Source organism: Bombus vancouverensis, chromosome 4 (genome assembly GCF_051014615.1).
Source record: "Bombus vancouverensis nearcticus chromosome 4, iyBomVanc1_principal, whole genome shotgun sequence".
NCBI classification, from domain to species: domain Eukaryota; kingdom Metazoa; phylum Arthropoda; class Insecta; order Hymenoptera; family Apidae; genus Bombus; species Bombus vancouverensis.
In genome coordinates this window covers 9665029-9686301 of record NC_134914.1, presented here as the reverse complement: position 1 = coordinate 9686301, position 21273 = coordinate 9665029, and the positions used below count along the sequence as shown (strand labels likewise).

The following is a 21273-nucleotide window of genomic DNA, read 5'->3' as shown; positions in this document are numbered from 1 at the left end:
ATAATATTTCACGAACTTTACACTGTAAACCGCACTGTAATGTTTACGTCTGAATCACTCGAGACCATAAGAAGGAATAGCGACGAATGGTTATAGCACCACGATACGAAACAATCACAATACAAGCGTCGTGATTACATCAGTTTTGCGTCTATTCGAATACTTTTCAGTTAATTTTATGTCACCGACACGTCATTGAATTTCGAAACAGTGTTTCTTTTTTAAATAAGATAGATTTGAGATTTTTATATTGGAATTACGTAATTATCAGAATTGAGGTTACATAAACCATACTGCTATATATACATCGATGTGTTATTCGACTTCTAATGGCGCTACGTGTAATGATTGTGAGGAGTTACAATATTCTGTATGAAAAGAAGATCTGAAAATCTCAACTTTGATAATTTTTTGTTTCATTCTTTGTATAAAATATAGTGTAATGAATAAGATCATATTATTTCATGTAAATGTATGCGTTATTTATTTATGTTTTTATGTACAGAAATGCTGAAGCACCACAAAAAGAAAAATCTGCGATTTACTAACAAGAAATTGTAGCAGGGAGAGTGTATTGCCTAGAAATGAACGTACGTATTACTAGATCATACTATCCTATTTTTAATATGTAATATGTAATGTGCATGCTCCCTTAAGGTGGTTAACATTAGTACTATCGATTTGTAATATACATCCAAAGATATTGTACATAATTAATTAGAATTAAACCAGTATAACGAAACTGAGTAAGTAAATGTAAACATGTTTTCATTTCAATGAAATTAAAAGTCAATATTATCAAGAATACTTGTATGTTTTTAGTAATTGCAAAAATACTAAATCCGATACCAATGATCGTAACTGGTTTGATAATTGCAATGTTAAACATACAATTTTCGATTATTATTGAATATCAATCAAAGACGCAAAAACGAAAATAGCTCGTACTAGCGACTCATTAACGAAAGTAAGTTGTGGCAACCTTACCTCCAAGCGCGGGTGTATTTAGTTTATATTCGGCAATCGTGATACAAAATAGCGAACCGCCGTGAAACCGGTTCGAAAACGTTTCCCCGCAATTCATGGGCTCCTTTTAGCGTTGGAAAAAAAGTTCGATGTACTGACAAAAGCGTGGTATCAACAGCGATGGAACACGGTGCCTCTCTATAGAGTATGACCCACTCGAGAGGAGAAAAAGGACCCCCTCGCGTTTTCATTCGTGGGGGCCAAAGGTCAATGCCTGCACGCACTCGACATCGCGAAACGTAAGAACGAGGCATAATGGCGTTCGAAAAAGAGGAAGGAATCAGAAAAGAAGGAGGAGGAGGGTGAGGGGCGGTAGGAGTCGGGCAGGGGGGGGGGGTGAAAAGAGGAGCGAGAAAGAGGGCAAGAATCCACGGCCCACTCGAAAACCTCGGTCATATTATGCCAAAGCCCGGGCAGAATCTTGACTCGCGACGATATTTTTCAAGTGCCGAGAAACCAAGCTCTCCCGGCTCTCCCCTTCCTTCACTGAGCACCGATAATGCTGAAAGAAACATTTATGCGCGAACCCTCGAATGTTTTTCCAAAGCTTTATACGAGTAAAGGGCGATTCGGCACAGTGGTGTTCGTCGATGGTGCCGCTTTCACGAGCTGAACGTTCGTTTTCCATAATACGTCTCGCATTAATTGCATTCGACTATCGAATCTATATTAAATTTCATAACACACTCCTTGCGTATTTTCTGTATTTTTTCAAAATTATCTCGTGATCGATAAAGAACCATGCTTTAAAACTTCTTCTAAATAACAACTGCGTTTGATGATAAATATACATATCTTCCATCCATATCAAACAGAGAATGTTCCATTCAAACTCAAAGGCGATACAATTTACATTCTCTCGTACTATCATCCTTATCGTCGAACTCTTATACTGTACCCGCGACACATACGTGGATATGCGTAACCGGCGGCTTCAGTCGCGAGTTATTCATCTCAAAAAAATGGGATTCTCAAAAGGGTCCCGGCGCACAGGCCATTAAAAGGTTTACATTCACGACCTCCTTTCTCTGCCCCCGCGGTCGAGGGTCAAGGGATGATGCGTTTCCCGAAAGAGCAAGAGCCGCGAGTGTCCACAGAGAGAGAGTGCCATTCCTCCGTTCTCCTCCCCATCCTTCCTCTTTTTTCTCTCCGCAATCGCGCGACCCTCATTCACCCCCCGAAGCATCTTCGTCTTCCTCTCGAATCGGCTCGTGCGTCGGTCTCGTTCTGGCCGCTGGCTCGTTCGCATGCATCGCGGTACACACCGCTGAAAATTATCATCCTGCGTTTGATTGTCGGGAGGAAACGCAGTAGGAATGGCGTGCATTCATCCGGCGCACTTGATGCGACCATTGCATCGCCCGACTTTCGTGCAGCAACCTCGTTGCGACATCCCGCTCTGAAAGGCCCTCCTTGATACGCGGCAGATATCCCGTAAATGGTCGTACGAGGGCCCTCGTGCAGGGAAAAGCGGATTGCCGGGCGAGGGACGAATGTCGGCGGGTTCCCCTGCGCTGGAAAGAAATTAGTGAGGAAGGAAAAAACATCGTTCTGTGCCGCGTAAACGCTCGCGAAATCTTGACGAAGCCGCTGCGATCAAGCGGGGGCACGTTTATTATGGTGGTCTCATTGTGTTACAACTGTATACAGCATGTCGAGTATTATGTTTTTTAATTGTGCGTTCCTTCGAGGATATCATTCGTTATTCGAAATGATGTTATATTGGTTATAATAATGGAAATTTCGTTTATTTTGGATACTTTGATATCATAGTTTCTTACAGTTACAGTTACAGGAAATCATATCAGAACAATCTTAAGTGGTTCGGAACATTACGAACCGTAATTTTCTTCTTTTTAAATTTCACTATTTTTTTTTTTTTTCGAGCTTTTAAGCTCGTCGGTATTTTTTTAAGTGAGGCTATCTATATATCTTTTAGATGTACTTCTTTACTTTCTATAAAACTAAATATATTTTGAATTATTTTGGAGAAACGATTAGTTTGAAATGTATTTTATCTTTAACTTTAAAATACATAGAATATAAAATACATAAAATTAAAATACATAAAATACATAGAATACGTTACGTCAAAAGTAAAATGTCCGAATACCTTTCCACGGTAGTATATACATTTAAATATGTTCGCTTTTTCTCCTATTCTTCCATAATGGTTTTCTTCTTAATTGTTAAAAAGTTATAATAAGAAGTTTCTGTTGTTACCTTGGAGATTTCCTTGGTGCAATGTTGGCATGTTACGAATGAGCGTGAAAATATCGAAACGATACAATAGTATTTTCGTTTCTATGGAGTAAAAGCACGAAAAAGTCTTTAATCGTTTGTTCCCGGGATTTTGTATGCACCATAAAAACTGGGGTGGAAACGTCTCGGTGAATTTCGACGATTGTTCCCGCGTCTCAGGCCTCTGAGTGTTACCGTTTTTCCGCGGATTTGTGGCCGGGGTTCCGCTGGAACGTTGCCTCGATAAGAATGGCGTCTTGCATTGCATTGACACAAACTGAATGCAATTCACCTGCGTTTATCCAAGCGATTCTTCAGATTGTGTTTCGCGCGTTTTTCGCTGGTGGAAGCGATTCTTCGAAGGAAGAAATCTGCCCCGATATTATTCTGTGTTTGTCCCCTTCTGACTTTTCACTGGAGAAAACTTCTTGCCACGGAGCAAATTCGATTGTCGTTTCGAGTGACACGGCGCACGAAAATAATTGTCGTAGCTGGCGAACAGTGGCGAGGAAGAAGTTCAGCGGGTGAAATTCACGCGCGAATAAGGCGCTGGGCATTGTTCGAAATGGGAAAGGCTTGTTTTTCGTGGCGACCTCGGCCAAAAACTCGTTCAGCGAAAGACTTTCCGCGCGGTATTCGACGACTCCGTTGGAACGCGCCGCGAGACAATCGCGTCGATGGCAAAACGGTCTGCTGCTTGATAAATGTCCAACCCTTTATCAGGGTCGTCACAGAGGGCCACCTAAGTGGTTTTCTTAATTATTTAGTTCGGAAGTTCTTGTTCCTTCGGTGGGAATTTTGTTCTGAATGGAAAGAAGGAGCTTTCAAAACTTTATTCGAAGAGACATCTGATGCGACACGCTCTTCACACTTTCGATGGCCAACTTTTTACTTTAAATTATTTGTGTCCTTCGCTATTCAGGAAGTCAGGTCAATTAATATTATTCTTTTTGCAAGAAATCTACCGACGAACATTGCAAATTCCCTCTGCTACGATTATCGAGTCGTCACACAATATTGCTCCGTTCTATCGCGCACTGCGAAAGGTTGAATACATCCATTAGCGGTGAAAAAGGGGTGGCGGAAAGAGCAAGCACGTGGCATCGTCTTTTTCAATCAGCCTCAGCTAGCATCAGAAAGGCTTCCGGTTTTCCCTACAAACGTTCTTGCTTTTGTATATAACCCGAACGGATTGCGTATCCACCTCGGTATCGTTTCAATTATATTTAATTAACTAATCATTCACGCTGTACGAAGCCAGAATCAGTTCGATTCGTTACAATCTTTCTTTCTATTTTTCAACTAAATTATATGAGTTACCGTGATAACTCGTGGCATATGTTGCCATCAGTGATTCTAGTGGATCCCAACGATGCTTCGAATACGATTTTACTGTTTTGCATTCGGGCCAAATGTCCAGGAACATTATCGAGCGCTTTCAAGATGGATCGACAAGGTGGCACAAAGAACGACGCTTTAATAATGCAACCGAGTCAAGAGGAAACGAATTCTCCTCATTCCACCCCCTCTCGGTGAAGGGGCCTTTTCTTCGACGCTGTTCGATCCTCGAGGATGCCACTTTTTCATTTATGACAGCGACGTCGAGCACCTCGGGTCCAGGCATTGCGAAAACAGTTAGGCGCATTATATTATCCGTAGGACAGAGTTCTCGATTCAAAGTGGACATTGTTTCAATTCGTTCGACGAAAACAATGGCATAGGAGTTGAGTGCTTGTACGTTGAAACACTTTTGCCTAGCAGTCAGCGCCGACAATGATCTCGTTAAAGAGGCCTGACCGGCCCACTTTGGATCCGATAATGCTTTTCTTTTCAACCTCTTTTCACCCTACTCTCTCGATCGTTGACACCTTTGTTTCGCGGTGAGTAGAGTCTCCAGGCTGTGTCAGTTTCTTCTTTTGACTTTTTCGGCACCGAGTGGGTCTCGCAACGGATGTCGGTCGACGAGGGTTGAAGTTCCGCTGCAACTGTGACCTCTCGGGATTATTTCGCCGTAATTCTCGCTCTATTTATTTTTTCAATATGGTCTGTGTATTTGTGTTTTCATTATCATGATCGTGAAGAGTATTCAAATTTTGAGGAATATGATATAGATACGTACGGATATACATAAACAGTTTTTGTGTAATACGAGAAAAATATGAGTCTGTCAAACGTCGTACTGATTGACTCCAAATTTTTTGATGTTATTTATCCAGGAGTATAATTAGGCCATTCTATACTTATAGTGCTTCAAACTATAAGAAACTTTAAAAAAATGTTTAAAGATCCTATAGGAAAAGAAGTATAGGAAGAACATTTTTCATAATACGTAATTAGTTGAATTTACTTCACTTGGTTTAGTTGAATTTTCTTCATTTCCCTATTTATGCGCTTGCCACTGTACGCCCTTTATATCAGAAGAGTTGAAATTATAAAAAGCTGTTTTTAAAATTTAATTACAGTTTATTTCGCAAAAGGTGCCACTAGTCCCTTTCATACTCTCGCATTCATAATTTCTATAATAACTGTTTCACGTCATTAAGCATTCGAAAAAATTGAATTAACAATAATAACAACCCCTAAAATCAACGACGAAAGCTGTCGTTCAAATTTCTCGTGGTGCGGAAAACACATTAACAGTATCGAATAAAAAGTTTGAAATGCGAGCTGTGACTAAAGGGTGGTCAAGAAGTTTGGCTGCAAGTAGCAGGGAAAAAGGAACTTGCGCCCCGTTATCGATACGCGAGAACGCATAAGAGTATATATAATGTACACACAGGATCAACCCGTAGAGAAAAAGAAAGAAAAGGAGAGAGGAAAGTACGCACCCTACTGAGGAAACGGGCCAACAGAGCCAGCGGGGTTTCTTAGGGTGAAAGAAGTAAAAAGATCCCCGTGCCAATACAATTGACCTCTAAACAGAGGGTAGTTATACCGAAACGCAATGCCCATTGGGGCGACACTGAAGACGAAAACCGACCGATTCTCCTTCTTCCTCTTTCCTACTTGTGTCCCATAAAAGCAAAGGGTGGCCACCTTCGACCGAATCGGGGCGAAACTTTTCAATGCACCGACCGAACGAGCAGAGAGAAAAAATTTTATATATATTATATATATATGCATACGTGTATGTAATAAGTATAGGTGTATAGGAAAGGGAGTACGACGAGAGGTGCCGTTTGACGAGAACCTGACGTCTCTCTGCTTTCTTCCCGCTTTTATATTTTCATTCTCTTTTCCCTAAGGCTAGCTGGTGGCTTTGAATAGCCGCTCCAGCCTCTTCAATGTCGCAAGGAAATTCGAGGTTACGAATTTTGTTCGACGACTCTCGCCATTGTCCCGCAGCTGGCGCGGCGTTGCGCTGTGCGAAACCTTCGTTCCAAGGATTTCGATCTTGATTCCAAATCGCTTTGGATCCGTACGATACCTGACACACTCGATCGATCTGTTCGACGACCTCGAATCTTTTCGATCAAATATCCATTTTAATGCTTTGACAGTGGTTGGGGTTGAAATGAGTTTTTAGGGACAATCACTGGTGCACCCGATTTTTTCGATTGATTCCAATGCATTTTACTTCTAATTTTCAAACAATTGAAAATATTCGTGTCATTCTCGAGTTTCTTGAAATTTTTTTCTTCATAAGAATTTTAATTCTGCTTGAGGATATTCTTTTGTTTAATTCAATCGTAATACGACTCGTTTGATAGCAGCTCAGATTGAAGGTAGAAATAACAGAAAGAAGTTGATTACTGAAATTCATAGAGTCATTTATTACTTTGATGTCTAAGTAATAATAAATAAAACCACATATATGATAAAAGACTTTGTTCCTTTTTTTCATCGACCCCCGTCGTTGATCGTTGTCGATGATAAAATTCTCTCTGTTCGATAAATCACTGTTAAAAATGAAACCAGCTCGTGTGAATTTCGATCGATCGCTCAACGAACATCATTCACATTAAATGTATTTTACACAGCCGTGCTTCGGACAAATAATAACAATTTATTTATAACGAAACACAAATTGTACCTGGACTTAACACATGTATACACGTATGATGGACGAACTTATATATGTACATATATACACTCTTATCGATCACGTCGACAATTTTGGTTTTCGCTCTCGCACTTATACACTACAATATTAAAACGTGTGTACGCAACATTAGACATATAGCTAGTATTATACATATATTCCATACATAAACAAATCTAGGAGTAAAAGAATGAAGATAAAGATTAAGGGATAAAAATTTATTATAATACACGAATGTATTTTTCAGACACAATCTCTCTCATTTCCCCCCTTTAAATAACTTTAATTACGATACAACAATATCTTACGTGTGCGTGCTTTAGTCAGAACAAGTGGTACACAAATATCAACTACTTAAAACTACGAAAAAACACATACGCGTGGATTTGTCATAAGTACCCGTTAGAAATACAAGTATACGTGAAAACTCTCAATAAAATCACAGTTAACGATTGGTCCATCTACATTTGGACCATAGTCAAAATGCTTTCAAGATGAATCTAATAAAATGATGCTGCGAACAACTAACAAGAAACGACTCGAAGACAATACATATCCTTACTGTCGTACCTGTACGTACTTTTACGAAAAAATTGTTTGATTAATTCGTTAAAAGTAATTATCGTCCAGATATGATTATATATGCTAATAGCACAATAAGAATACTTAAAATCCAAGAATTTTTCCTCGTTTGTCGTTGGAAACACCATTTCCGGGGGTAATGGTAAATATATAATATAACATAATATATAATTCTTCTAATATTAACTAATATAAGTTAAACCCCATAACAGAATAGGAATATCGTTTGCTTTTCACGAATTCGTCGTTTTAGGTCTTCAAGGTAGATGATACGATCGTTTGCTTAAAACGAGCCCGCTGTCCGTAGATCTCGCTCTACGTTAGTCATTACCTGTTTTTTTCATACAGTTCTTACTTGTACACGTTTATACAGAAGAGTTTTTTGGAATTTTGAGTAAAAAGTTTCAATCTGTCTACTTGCTTAGCCGAATGCGAATGAGTAGTTATTGAGCAAAATAAGATCTGACGGATACACAGGACGCGCTGTTTTACAAAATATCTAATTTCTAAAAACCATAAGCGAAAACGGCTCGTACACTTAACCTACGCGATTCGTGTATTTTACGGGCTATTTACAATCGTAGAAACGATATATTAAAACGATATATGGTAACGCTCGAGAGTCAAGAACGAGTAGTGGGGCGTAAAGCGTGGACGGACCAAGCCATTTCCATCGACGTAGATAAGTCGGTGCCTGTTCGAAATCAAAGGAGTAGAACAATAGATCGTAAGGCCTAGAGCTCGGAGAAAGGTGGTACGCCAGAAGTGATTTCAAGAGCGCCGCGCCGCGGGTGTTTGAAAGCATTTTCTCGATATCATTCACGCAGGTCAAGATCTCTTTTGGTATTGATGACCGTAAAAGGCATATCTGCAATTAAAAAACATTATTTGAAAACAATACAGTTCATCTTACGAGAGGACACCGTCTATTCATGTAAAATTTGAGTATACAATGAAGCACATTCAATAAAGTAAAACGAATCCCGAGCCTAAACGGCTCTTTTGTTCCATCGCATTAATATGCTAATTCAATTATCCGCGTGGTTGCCAACAAGCCTTTCCCGACCCCCGAATCGATCGACCTTGAAAATCACGCCTCCGTTCCCCCTTCCACCTACGATCAGTAAACTAATTCGTAATCGGTAAAAAGATTCCCACGGTTGTGTCCCCTTGTGTGTGTTCAGTTCATCGATGTTTCTCGTATGTATCTCGTGTTTCAGCTCTCGAGCGCTGCCGATATAAGTATATTACGCCGTGTTTCCGCGCGGGAGATCAGAAATATGATATGAACTGAATGTGATCACGATATACGATTTTGAAAAACTAAATTTGCACGATCCTACCTATTCTGCTAGAGTTACATCATAATTGATCGCGAACGAATCTCAAATTTTGTGTTTCATCTGTTTTTCTGCTTTTTTTTGTCTTTCCAATTTTTATTCATTTTCATTCGTTAATATCTTCTTGCTCCTGGAATGTATGCAAGTTTTCCGTCCCTTCTAATCTTCCTTTTTGTTTAAATCGATGGGTTTAATATATCACGGGGACTGGTCGACGTAGTTGTTCCATATCCAACGTGGTAGGTGTAACCGATGTAGGGGCATGCTGATGGGACGATGGTATAGGAGTAGATCCCGGACTACTTCCAGGACTGCTGGTTGTTGTTGCAATGCTTCCAGGATCAGTTGCCGCCGAAGATTGGAACATTAAAGGTGGGTGAGGCGTAGACGCAGATACGCTGTGGTGCCCAGTTGGAAATAGTGGTCCCAGATGAGACGCCGTCGTCGGATACGGCTTAGCTCCTGACGTAGGTGTGGAATAGAATCCCGTGTAGAAGCTACTGACTACTGCTGCCGCAGAAGCTGCGTTATTGTTGGCCGCATCTGCTGCCGCGTTCGTCGATGGTGATCCTGTCCCACTACCAGCTACCAGCTTGCTCAAGTGGACGGGGTCGAAGGCCGACCCAAAGTAGGGCGGCAAGGGCGGATAATCGAGAGGATGTGGATGGTGATGAGAGACTGATGTGGCAGGTGCAGCAAAGTATGGAGGTAGCGGAAAATTGGCGAAAGCACCTGAATTTATTGACACTGCTTTACCATTGCCGATGGCTACTGGAATCTTTGGTTTTCTTCGTGGACGGTATTTGTAGTCCGGATGTTGCTTCATATGCACGGCACGCAGGCGTTTTGCCTCGTCGATGAAGGGTCGTTTTTCCGTATCAGAGAGAAGCTTCCATTCCGCACCAAGTCGTTTAGATATTTCTGAATTATGCATCTTAGGGTTATCTAATGCGATCTTTTTTCTTTGAATCCGAGACCATACCATAAACGCGTTCATAGGCCTCTTGATATGTTGCTCCTGCAGGGTTGGTGTCTGCTGGTTCATATCCTGGCTCACACGATGGATGGAATGGAGGTCCATGCCGGGGAGGAACCCATAGCTGGGATGCTGTTGGTGAGAGCTTATCATAGTCAACCGCCGTTATTATAAATGTAATAGATCGATGTGTTGCCAACTCGAATCGAACCTTTCGAATGTCTCTTTAACTTCACACAGTTGCGATATTCATCAAACTCACTGACGGTCTTTGTTTACACACCAAACCACTAACGGAATTTTCTGTTGTTTCTCGTAAGTTTGAAGACACTGTATACAACTGGCAAGAAGAAAAGAAATACACGAAGAACGGAAAGGACAAACCTCCTAGGCGTAGGTAAACGAACTAAACAGTTGAACGTGCGCGTCTCGACTGCCAATGTCGACTGAACGTCGACTGACGAGCGACCGGTTTGTGACCTGCTGGGGGAATCCATTCTTCCTCTCTGTTTCTCTCTCTTTTCTCTGATAGATGTTTCTCTGTCCACCTGGATTTCGAGGGCGGAACCGACGCAGAGCGTCGTACGCCGCGCCCACGAACCGACCCTCTTCACGCTATTCGTCGAAGTTGCTTCGGTGCACACGTACGTGTTCTACCCTTTCTCCCTAGTAAACGACACCGACACACCAAACGAGGAACAGCAGCAACCCCTCTGAGCCGTAGCTGAACCGAGGAGGGCTGCTGCTGCCTCGGAGACCGCGAGCTGCAATTATTATTATCGATTACCTCGATACGATGAAGTACAAATAGCGTATAGGCTGCCCGTTATTGACTACCTCTGTTCGTGTACTGCTTTGCACGCCAACGGCGACGCGATATCGCGCGATAATTGGTTATGCTTATTCCCACCCCCGTTCATCCCTGCCGGCCCACCACGACGACGACATGGAGTATTCTTGGTCAACGAGCTCGAGCACTTTCGAGTGGATTAGGTCTTTCGCTTCGATCATCGTGCATTCTCCTCCGTCTGACCTCGAAAGAAGCGAATCTCGACCGGCATTTATATGATTCTCGTGATTAGAGTCTGGAATCTTGTTACGTTGGCATTTTCATTTCATTTGTTTCATTATTTGAAATTTTAATTTTTGTGCTTTACTTATGGCTGGTTCGCAGGTAATGTCTAGCGGAGTAACAAGGAGGTACCGACCTTTTTATTTTTTGAGCGAGGATTTTTAGCAGAATTATTTTTACTCTTCTGGAGATACATACACAAACTATTTTTTAAATTTTCATTTTGCGCAGCGGGTATTAAAAATCCTTCCTGTTCTATATTTTTCAATGACGAAATATCCATGATGCTAATTATTTTCGTTAATCAACAGTCATAAACGTTATTACTTCTCTTTCATCCTATCTAATGAAATTAATCGCGTTACGAGGCCAATAGTCTAACACAATTGCGAAGACGAATGATCAGCGTCGTTTCTTTGCCAGGCGACTAATTCAGGGTCGTCGTTTTGTCGAGTAATTAATCAGAATTCGTATGTTGGTGTCCTTCTTTCGCCCCGCAGAAACAATGAAAGGCAGAAATCTGCCGGTTCCTTTCCTGTGGGAAATCTGAGGAACAATGAAAAAAATCTCTCGACGACAGGCACTTGGATTAGAATGGAAAGCAACAGCGGCGAAAGGAGCGAGCGGTGCCCCTTTCCCAATCTCGACTCACCGCGCCCTCCGCTCCCAAAGGACATTCAGCAATGCGAACGAATAAAAGCTCCTGTGCTCTCCCCCCCTCTCTCCTTTCCATCCTTTCCGTCTCTCTCTATCGGTGAACTGCATTAGTCGTTTGTGCTTTTGTGTCGCGGAGGCGCGTACGCCTCGCTGCGGTGTCTCCTTACTTCGATTTTCAAATAATCGATTAAGCTTCCTCCGGCATTTTGGAACGAAGTGGCGGTCGACCGAGCAGTATCGTATCGACTTAACGATTATTACTTCAAGAGTTATTCCAGTTATAACAATGAGATCGAACAGGACAATTTTTCTCGGTATATAATTTCGTATCTGCGGAGAAGTTTCTAGGAATGTTTTCCAGGGAATATTATTTTAAAGAGTTTTCGGAATTTATTCGTACGACCGTAGAGAATATTGCTGCGTATCTATTGTCTGGTCGTATAATAGCGAGAATCTGCCGAATAAAACTGCTATCAAAATCTGCTGCTATTTAAAAAAATCGTCGATGGCGCTCGCCGAAGCGACGTGGAACGGGAGGATGACGTAGCGCCAATAAGAGAACGGTAAACAGAGGGAGGAAGCGATTATAGCGCAAAAAAAAGAGGAAGGAGAGCGAGGAAAAGAGAGGAGCCGGACTCTTCCGGGGGAGGAAAAAAATCCGTCGGCGGATGGTCGCCATTCCGTCGGTCCGGATTCTGGGAAATACGTGCACGGTCCCCCGTGGACTCACACAAGTCGGCCAGGCTACCAATACACGTCCTATCTTTCTCTATGCAGTTAGGTGCAAATTGGTATTGAAAAATCTCGAAGTCAATTAAAACTCGAGATACAAAGGATTTGGCGAGACAAAATACCAATTATCTCATGTCCTCCGCCTCTGCCTGTCCCTTCGATTCCCTCCACCGCCGCCCCCGAGGGGTGCAACGGGTTGGGCGGTGGGCGAACGAGGTGACTAGCGGAGGGGCTGAGAGCGCTTACAAGAATTCAATTCCATTAAGCATTGAAGTGAATAAAACGAGGCAGCTCAGCGTGGATGGGCATCTATATAACGCAGCTCGCATCTCGGTTATCTACCTAATAAAGGTTCGACTGCCACCCCCCGCTTATCCTCCTCTTTCTCCACCTCGTGGCCCCTGTCTCACCGAACCACCACCCTCTGCACCGGTTCTCCGCTACCCTCTACGACATAAAGCATGTGCCAGTGAGGTGTCTATGAGACAATCCCCCGGGATGACAATGCTTATCCCACGTATGAATGCCAGCGATGCTTCCTAGGTAATTTAAGTATAGCCTCCTCCCTCTTCTTCATCCACCCAATACACCCCAACCGCGTCACCCACTCTTTTCATCGCTTTACGTCATCCACCTTCAACCATTCGAGGAAGCTGCATATCTTTAGGCGTGCACGTATGAAAACCCGTTGTCCTCGTTTAATGATTGCCATTAGGAACAAAATCTTTTCGCAGCCCACACCACTTTCCTCTCTCTCGTCTTCCTTCTTCTCTGTCTCTTTTCCACTATTTTTCAGTTAGATAAGCAGAGGCTCTTCGTTTCTTCGGGTGCTGTGAATTTCGAATGAGTCTAAGATCCGTCTGGGGACTGCGCGTTAATCTTTCTGTACCCTATTGCCAAGGTCGATCTGAATGGTAGCGCCGCGAGAATCGCAGGACCCGAACAATCCCTGGCTTTTGTCTCACCAGAGATTACGATTTCGAGAGTGCAAGCTCGCGAATGAATTTCGCCTCGCTACTGATATATTTCTCTTTCCTACTCTTTCTTCCATCTACTCATCTATTCTTCTCTTTTACCCCGTTTGGTCTACCTATAACCGCGATTTGATTGTGTTACTGGAGCACCCACTGTGGGGAAACCAAAACAATTATATTGATTTCATCTTTGATTAAGTTATTCGCTTAAGTTATTCGCTATATGTAGCATAAGTTCGAAGTCGAATGATCGATTAATTATGGTTAGAATAATTGGTCGGATGTGTGAAATCAATGTGAATATGATGGGAAGTAATGAAATTAGCTTACTATGAAACGATCGAGCAACCCTGACTCAACTTTGACAAACTTTCTCCTTCCATACTCAGAACCATAAAGTAGGACTTTGCAAGTTCTACGTGTTAGTTTAATACATATCAATTGAGACTTATTTTTCAACTTGTAAGCAATTAAATCTTACATTAAAAACGGCTGAACAAGCAATTGACTCCACTATCTGTAGTACACATTTACTACAATCCGCTAACGTATTAAGCATCACTATTCCCATTCAAAGAATGCTCTTCTAGTCGCAAATCGAATAGAAACGTCTACAAACCTCCATCCTTCCGGAGATCACGTGCATTGAGCGGGGGTAGTTCTCACTGAGGTAGCGAAATCCCGGCTAATTAGTAATCGTTCTCCGCCTCCGTTAAATCCGCAGGTGCTCATCCTATCTAGACAGGACGCCGAGCATGTAATTCGGATGCGCTGAATTATCCGCGCGACGTTTCAACGTTGATCCTGCAAATTAAGTCGACTGCTCGACTCGGCCAAGCTGTTAGAAGCAACCTCGTCACCGTGAAGGGGGATCCGAAGGGTGGCGGAGGATGGCTAAGGGATGGTAAAGAGGGGTTGGTCCTGGAAACAGGTGGGGCAGAACGGGAACGTAATCGCAGCGTACTTTGGGTGATTATAGGCAATCGTAAAAGTACCAGAAAGCGGCTTGTAAGAGGGAACAAGACAGAGGAAGAGGGGTTGGCATACGGAGAGAGGGGTAGGACGGAAGAAAGGAAGGTGGAGACGGGGCGAGGACGAGGGATACACGGGCCCATGACGGTGCTACGTCGCCACCCCGACGTACACGCTCGAACGCGTTGCGTAATTAGCGACTGCCTCTCCGGTTTTGTGGGTGGGTGAGGGGGTTGTTGGACGGCTTGGATGGCGAGGGTGAAGTGGGCGCACCGTTACCGTGCATCGGGATTGGGGCACTCCCCGAGAACGCGTTCGAGTAACTGGCGATCGGCTGAAGCCCACCGCGTGCATGAGCAGTAGCGAACACACGTGCGATCTACAGGGTGGTTCTTCGTATAAGATGTGAAGCTTTTCGAGAATCGTTTTTATTAGTGTATGATTTGTCGTTGATTCACTCTGATAGTTGTTTGTAACATCGTAACGTTTTAACATTGGGTATGTTATTGCGTATACCGGGTTATAGTTAGATATTTTTGAAGAGGTGATAATGATTCTATCGAAGTCTGAGTCAATTTAACCTCTTACTTTATAACATCGAGTACCACTAACGGTACAATCTGATTTTCATTTGATAAAAGCAACTTTTATTCGTAATAAGTTTTAGCGTCGGTTGTTCATATCGAAGATTAGTAAATACATATCGTATCCAGTCGGCGCCGTATGATTGTACCTTTCGCTCACAAATATGCGATTCGATCGCGTCCAACCTGTATGGAAATTAACGGTGACGCCTCGTAGCTGCTCCGAGGAAGCCTCACGCACAAACGGCTCGTAACGATCAATTATCGGGCATAACGCTAGACTGGGAATCATTATATATCGCCAAAGCGACAGCGGATTTTACTACGTAAATAACGTCTTGGAGGGAGCGATTCTCGTGTTAGTCGGCCGCAGATCTGATTTTCCTCGTGGAGAGGGGCGAATTATGCGGTTCGTGGCGTCGACACTAATCCTTGTCGAAACAGCCCCTGGCACCAGCCAAGAAAATAGGAGTGAGGGGGCAACGAATGGAGAACCAAGGGGGTGGCGTAGACCGACGTAGACGCAATTAATGCAGAGAAACCAGCCGCGGACGTTGGGGGAGATTCGAGGAGGGCATCGAAGCTATGCCACGCCGTGAGACGTAATGACTAATTGAGATTGGAAGAGAGAAGGGAATAATACGATCCGGCTGGTCACGGTAAAACGCACTTTTTTTTCTTCTTTCTTTCTCTTTCCTCCTTTATCCTTTCGTTCCCTTCTCCCTTTTCTCTGGCCCTCACTCCTCTCCCTCGTGTCGATTACAAAGGATCTCTCGCCTGCAGGCACACCAATGGAATTACGAACTACGCTGTCGCGTACCTCGCAGAGCCCCGATCTCCGTCACAATTTTAATACGATCGATTTATCGGCCCGCTCTTAAGTATCTCGAGTATACCGATTTATAAATTTCTTCCGCTCGTTTTTCGGTTACTGAATATTCATCTCGATATATAACGTTTACTCTGTATAGCTCGTATTGTTCGTACGATTAGGTATACGATAAGGTAAAATGGGATTATTTGAATCAGAAGGAGATATTTGCGACGAACTAAGTAATTTGCATGGTACGATACTGCTACGATAAATAGGCAAGTATATCGTGTACTTGACAACTCGATGGCAATAGTTACCTATTTGGATGTAACTTCTATTTATCAAAAGGAAAATTTGTTCGAGTATTAACTAATATTAATGTCGTTTATTTTATCACTTACTCGAATCGTTTCCTTGTTTTTCATATTTTTTCTTACCGAATCTAAAAGTACTTTTCTCATTCTTATTCGTTATTTTTGAACCAAAGTTCAAGATTGAATTGTAAAGTGTCGAAGCTTAGGTGACTTAAATAACTCTACCTCACCATAGTAAACTTTCCCTATTAAATTGCTGCCTATTGTCAAAGAGGAGAAGGAATAAAATAAGCAGGAAAATCGCGAAAGAAATCCCGTATATATACACGTAGGAGATGCATGAAACGAAGTAAATGATCCAACATCTTACCCCGCGGTTCAAAGGGGTTGAACGACGTCGAAGTCCATCTTACCGGAACCAACGAACCCGGTAATGCGTCCCGGTTGCTTCCAAAGCGTATTCATCAAGCGGCGAGACAATTCCGGCGCGTGTTGCGATGCGATTTGTCACGATATCGCGGGAACGGTTCACGGCATCGATATTGTGCCGCGCACAATCCGCATCCAAGAGTGAAACAACGAGACAAGGCGGGCGAATGGGTAAGGTAGGAAGAGGAAGGTGAAAAGGAAGGAAGGAAGGAAGGAAGGAAGGAAGTATGGAAGGCAAAAGGAAAGGGAGTGACACGGTGGGAGGGCAAAAGCAAGCGGAGTAACCAAGCCAAGAGATTCCTCACACAAGGCAAGCGTTCGCTTGCGAGTGTACTCCATTCGTTGGCGCTGGGCTCGTCGACATTAAGATAATTACTTTCCAGCAGGACGTGCGCGTTCATTGTTGCCGTTACCGCGGCAGAATGGCATTATGCATTGTCAAGAAGAAAGTGAGGGAGTGCGTGGCTAGAAGGAGGGTGAACGGGGGCGCGAGGTAGTGCAAGAGGAGAGCAGAAGGGTAGAAGGTACACTCCTATACCTTATATATCTTTATATACCGTTGGTATACCTTAGCCCGTGGGTGGAGCATTATTCCGTCAGTTCCATGTTTCGCCATTGAAACTAGCACGAGAGGGGAGGGGGCTTGGAGAAGGAGGCGAGTTTCTGCTTTCTGTTTCTCGAGGAAGAGCCAAACGCCAAGAGGGGTGGGCATCTGCCGATGTATCCAACAGCTTTCTCCAGGCCCGACGCCATTAATGTAATTATTTCCACCGAGTGTTCCCGCAGCCTCGAAACGCTTCGCGGGAATTGAGACTGATCAGTCGGCTGCTGCACCGAGAAAGAATCCGCGCTTTCCTCGGGGATGCGAATGCCTTCGCGGCTCTCCATTTTCCTTCTTCCATTTTTCACGTCCCTGCGCCCTGTTTCTCTGCGACACCTCGGGGCCTTTCCGCTCTCGACACTCTGTGTCTCCCTCCCACCCCCGTAACGCTTACGCGTTCGGTCCTTCGTGACAACCGGAGGGATGGATGACTCGTCAGAGCGGTGACGAAGCGTTAAAACGAGACGCGCTTGTCGGATTTGTGTCGCTCGCTTGCAACCACGATAATACCCTGATTTCGCGTAATGGGTTTTGCTCGTAGTTTGTCGCTTTCTGATTCTCTCTCTCTCTCTCCCTTTTTCCCTCTCTCTTCCTCTCTCCGCCTTCTATCTGTCTGTCTCTTCTTCGTATTCCACCTGAAAATCGCGAATTCTTTTGTGGAACTGATGACACTTTGTGCGGTGTTCGCGTATACACACGCCTCGTTTCTTCTCGGAGCGCTTTCGAGAAAACACTTCCCTTTGAGGAGTTCCGGCGAGGAGCTATAAGAATCGCGGAAAGAGGGTGTCGACGCTGATGAATTCACGAACTCTTCGTTTCTGACACGCCGTCTAAATGTTTGAAAATGCATTTCTCGGAGCAAGGAATTTCCTTTCGGAAAATGTCTTCGTGTAAGAATAAATCGTGGATTCTTTTCTTTGATGCATCATTGTGTACGAGTGACACTCGCTTTCTTCTTCCTCTTTCTCGACGCGAAGTTGCTGCTCTTTCGAACAGGTATTTCGGTTTCGTAACCTCGTTGAATGATCGACGGTCAAAATTGTCCGTGAAAACAGGTCGGCTGAATGGCTTTTTAACCGGGAAATTGAAAAAGTGGAGATGCAAGCGGGCTAAATTGTCCGTTGAGGATTAAATCGTTCGGAAAAGAGAGTAAATTCGTGTTCACATTGCATCATGTCCGTAGCGGAAACATTTATCGAGGAAGATGGTTTTGGGCTCGTTCCCAGGCCAGATCGTAATAAATATAATAAACCATTCGAAATTGTTAGAAGGTAAATCACACATATGCTGCCGGCCATGAGGACTTTTATGCTCGTTGTACTATGGTTCACGAAAGTATAAGATAATTAAAAAATGAAAATTTCTACTGAATATTTCTTTCTAGACAGCAAACGTTCTAATATGAAACCTTATTTCCGGCAGTGCATTCGATATTTCCTGTTTCCCTACTTTATTCTTCCATTATTTGCTCCGTCAGATACACAATGACGAACAAACACAAAGCATCGGTGCAGTTGATATCTTGGGGCGCTGGTATTCAAGCTATTAAAGTTCCAAATCAATCAGGAATTTTAGGTGATGTTGTTTTAGGATTCGACGATATGGAGGGTAAAAGAAAAATTCGTCAAAAATTCTTTAAGTGTCAAAAATGAACAAACAATTTGATTATCGTTTTCGAGAATTCATTCGTGAAAAATATAATCAGGTTATTTGAAGAACAGGTACATAGGAAGTATAATCGGACGAGTGGTGAATCGCATTTCTTGTGCCAAAATGAGGATTGAAAACAAGATTTACTGTTTATCTGCGAATGATGAAAATGGCTTTGACCATTTTAACGGTGGCTTCGTTGGATTTGATAATGTTAATTGGAATTCTTGCATAATGAAGAAGCATGTGGTGAATATTTTCATAATTATCCTTTCAGTTATCAGTTTTTATTCCTATCTATTTAATGCAACAGGTTATGTCTCACGTAAGTCCAGCAAAATACGAAGGATACCCAGGAGATATGTTAACGCAGATTAAATATTCTTGGACCGACGATAATCAACTTCTTATGAATATTCGTGCTACTGCTACGCAACCAACTCCTGTTAACATTGCTTCTAATTGTTTGATGAATCTCGCTGGTCATGTAAAGTTGATATTAACATTACCTACTATGCTCTTCAACTCGTTCAATTCTATTTATACAACATTATCCTATTTTCTGCTTATGTAGCATGGTTTTAATTTCATGCTTTATTATAATTGAAGAACTTTTTTACAAAATGGATCTATAGGTGTATATGGTAAATATGTAAGAGCTGAATGTATGTTCTGCATGTTTAAGTCACTATTTTATTTATTGAATCCCTTTTTCCAGAAAGCTTCTCTGAATTTGGTTTGAAAGTAAAAATGATTCGTTCATTTGAAAGTTCGTTCCGATTTACATTTCGATTCGATAATTTATCGAATTATATAGGTGGTATTTTGTTCCACACCTTTTCTCCACCTTTCACGCAAATTGGATATTCCATCCTTCCAGAAGTTGTCACGTTTTACGACGGAAAACATTTCAGTATGATCTTTCATGTCAACCAAATTTCTTAGAAATTGGAACGGACTTTCTGCAGCGACCCGATATATATAGTAAAAAATAAAATCACAGTTATCAAAGGACAATTGTTAATCAAATTATTTCTTTCTGTTTTTGCTACAGGCTGCTGGTTCACGCGAATTGAAGAAACATCTAATTTCGTTGAACGCAGATAGCTGGACACCTGCGGATATTAGGAACAATTTGCCGACAGATGCTATATATCCAGTTGATCGTACAGTGTTCGACCTACGTTTACCGACTCAGTTAACCAAGAGGCGGCTTTACATCGTACCAGGGGGTGGTTACAATCAAAATCTCTGCATAAATAGTCCCAGCAGTTGGTCTTACCGATTTCACGCTAGGTAAGTGTAGAAACAGTCAACTTACATACACAATCGCAGAGTAAACTTTACCCTTAGTTTTACGATCAATTTCTTTTTATAGCGATTTACCTGTTTTTTTTTTTTTTAATTTTATTATACTATGTAGCTACTTCATAGTTTAATACTATTACCATTGTCCTATAATATTATTTCAGGTATAATTATAAATCTATAATTATAAATCAATAGAATACTTTATTCACGATATACGAATTTATAGCTTTTTCACGTGTCAACGTTATTACACAGCCGTAATATAAAACTACCCCAAAGTGTACTAAAGTCATATAACCGTATGATAGAAATATAGACATTTGAAATTTGCAGACGTTTGATAATACAGATGCTTTATATTAACTCTCGGTTACTTTCCATTAATGTAACCCCCTTTTTCCTCTTTTTTTCTCAAAGAATAATTCACCCTGGTTCAGGAAGAACTTTAGAAGTATATTCGAATCATCCAGGACTGCAATTTTCCACCGGAAACGATTTGCCAGATCCTGATTGTAATTATCCACCTGATTTTGAGGATTACTGCGATTGCACGGATAATGTTAGATAACTTACTTTTGAATGTTCATAATCAAAATCATCATAAATCTATGGAATATTGAACATCATCATTACAGGAGCCGAAAATAAAAGAGCAACAAAAAGAAATTTGGGGGAAGGATGGTGTACGATATCAGAGGCACGGTGGGTTCATTTTGTCACCACAAAACTACCCCGATGCGGTCAATATAAGCAATTTTCCTCCTTGCATACTTTATCCTGGCCAGGTTTACACACACGATGTAACATATAAGTTTGGTTTATTGTCAGAAAATTTAGATATGCCCACTTGAATATTTACTAATGAACTATGAACCAACTCATGACAACATCGTCTTTACGCAACATCTCATTTGCAACTTTCTTTCGGTTTATATATATTGTCAAAATTTTGTTTT

At 42.2% G+C, this 21273-nt stretch overlaps 2 protein-coding genes across 2 annotated transcripts; one reads left to right on the top strand and one right to left on the bottom strand.

Annotated features, from left to right (window-relative positions):
* Positions 1 to 8001: 8001 nt before the first annotated feature.
* LOC117156729 (uncharacterized) lies at positions 8002 to 10626 on the bottom strand. The gene has a single exon (XM_033334022.2). The coding sequence runs from the start codon at positions 10358 to 10360 to the stop codon at positions 9422 to 9424; it is 939 nt and encodes a 312-aa protein (XP_033189913.1). The 5' UTR covers positions 10361 to 10626; the 3' UTR covers positions 8002 to 9421.
* A 7903-nt stretch (positions 10627 to 18529) lies between these two features.
* Positions 18530 to 21185, top strand: LOC117156731 (galactose mutarotase). The gene is given in 7 exon segments (XM_076617653.1): positions 18530 to 18627; positions 18834 to 18964; positions 19062 to 19255; positions 19320 to 19493; positions 20061 to 20302; positions 20735 to 20873; positions 20911 to 21185. Coding segments are annotated over 7 exon segments (1236 nt in total). The 3' UTR covers positions 21169 to 21185.
* Positions 21186 to 21273: the final 88 nt, after the last annotated feature.

Coding starts and splice junctions, on each gene's coding strand:
- LOC117156729 (XM_033334022.2), bottom strand. CDS start 10,360: ATGATAAGCTCTCACCAACAGCATCCCAGCTATGGGTTCCTCCCCGGC.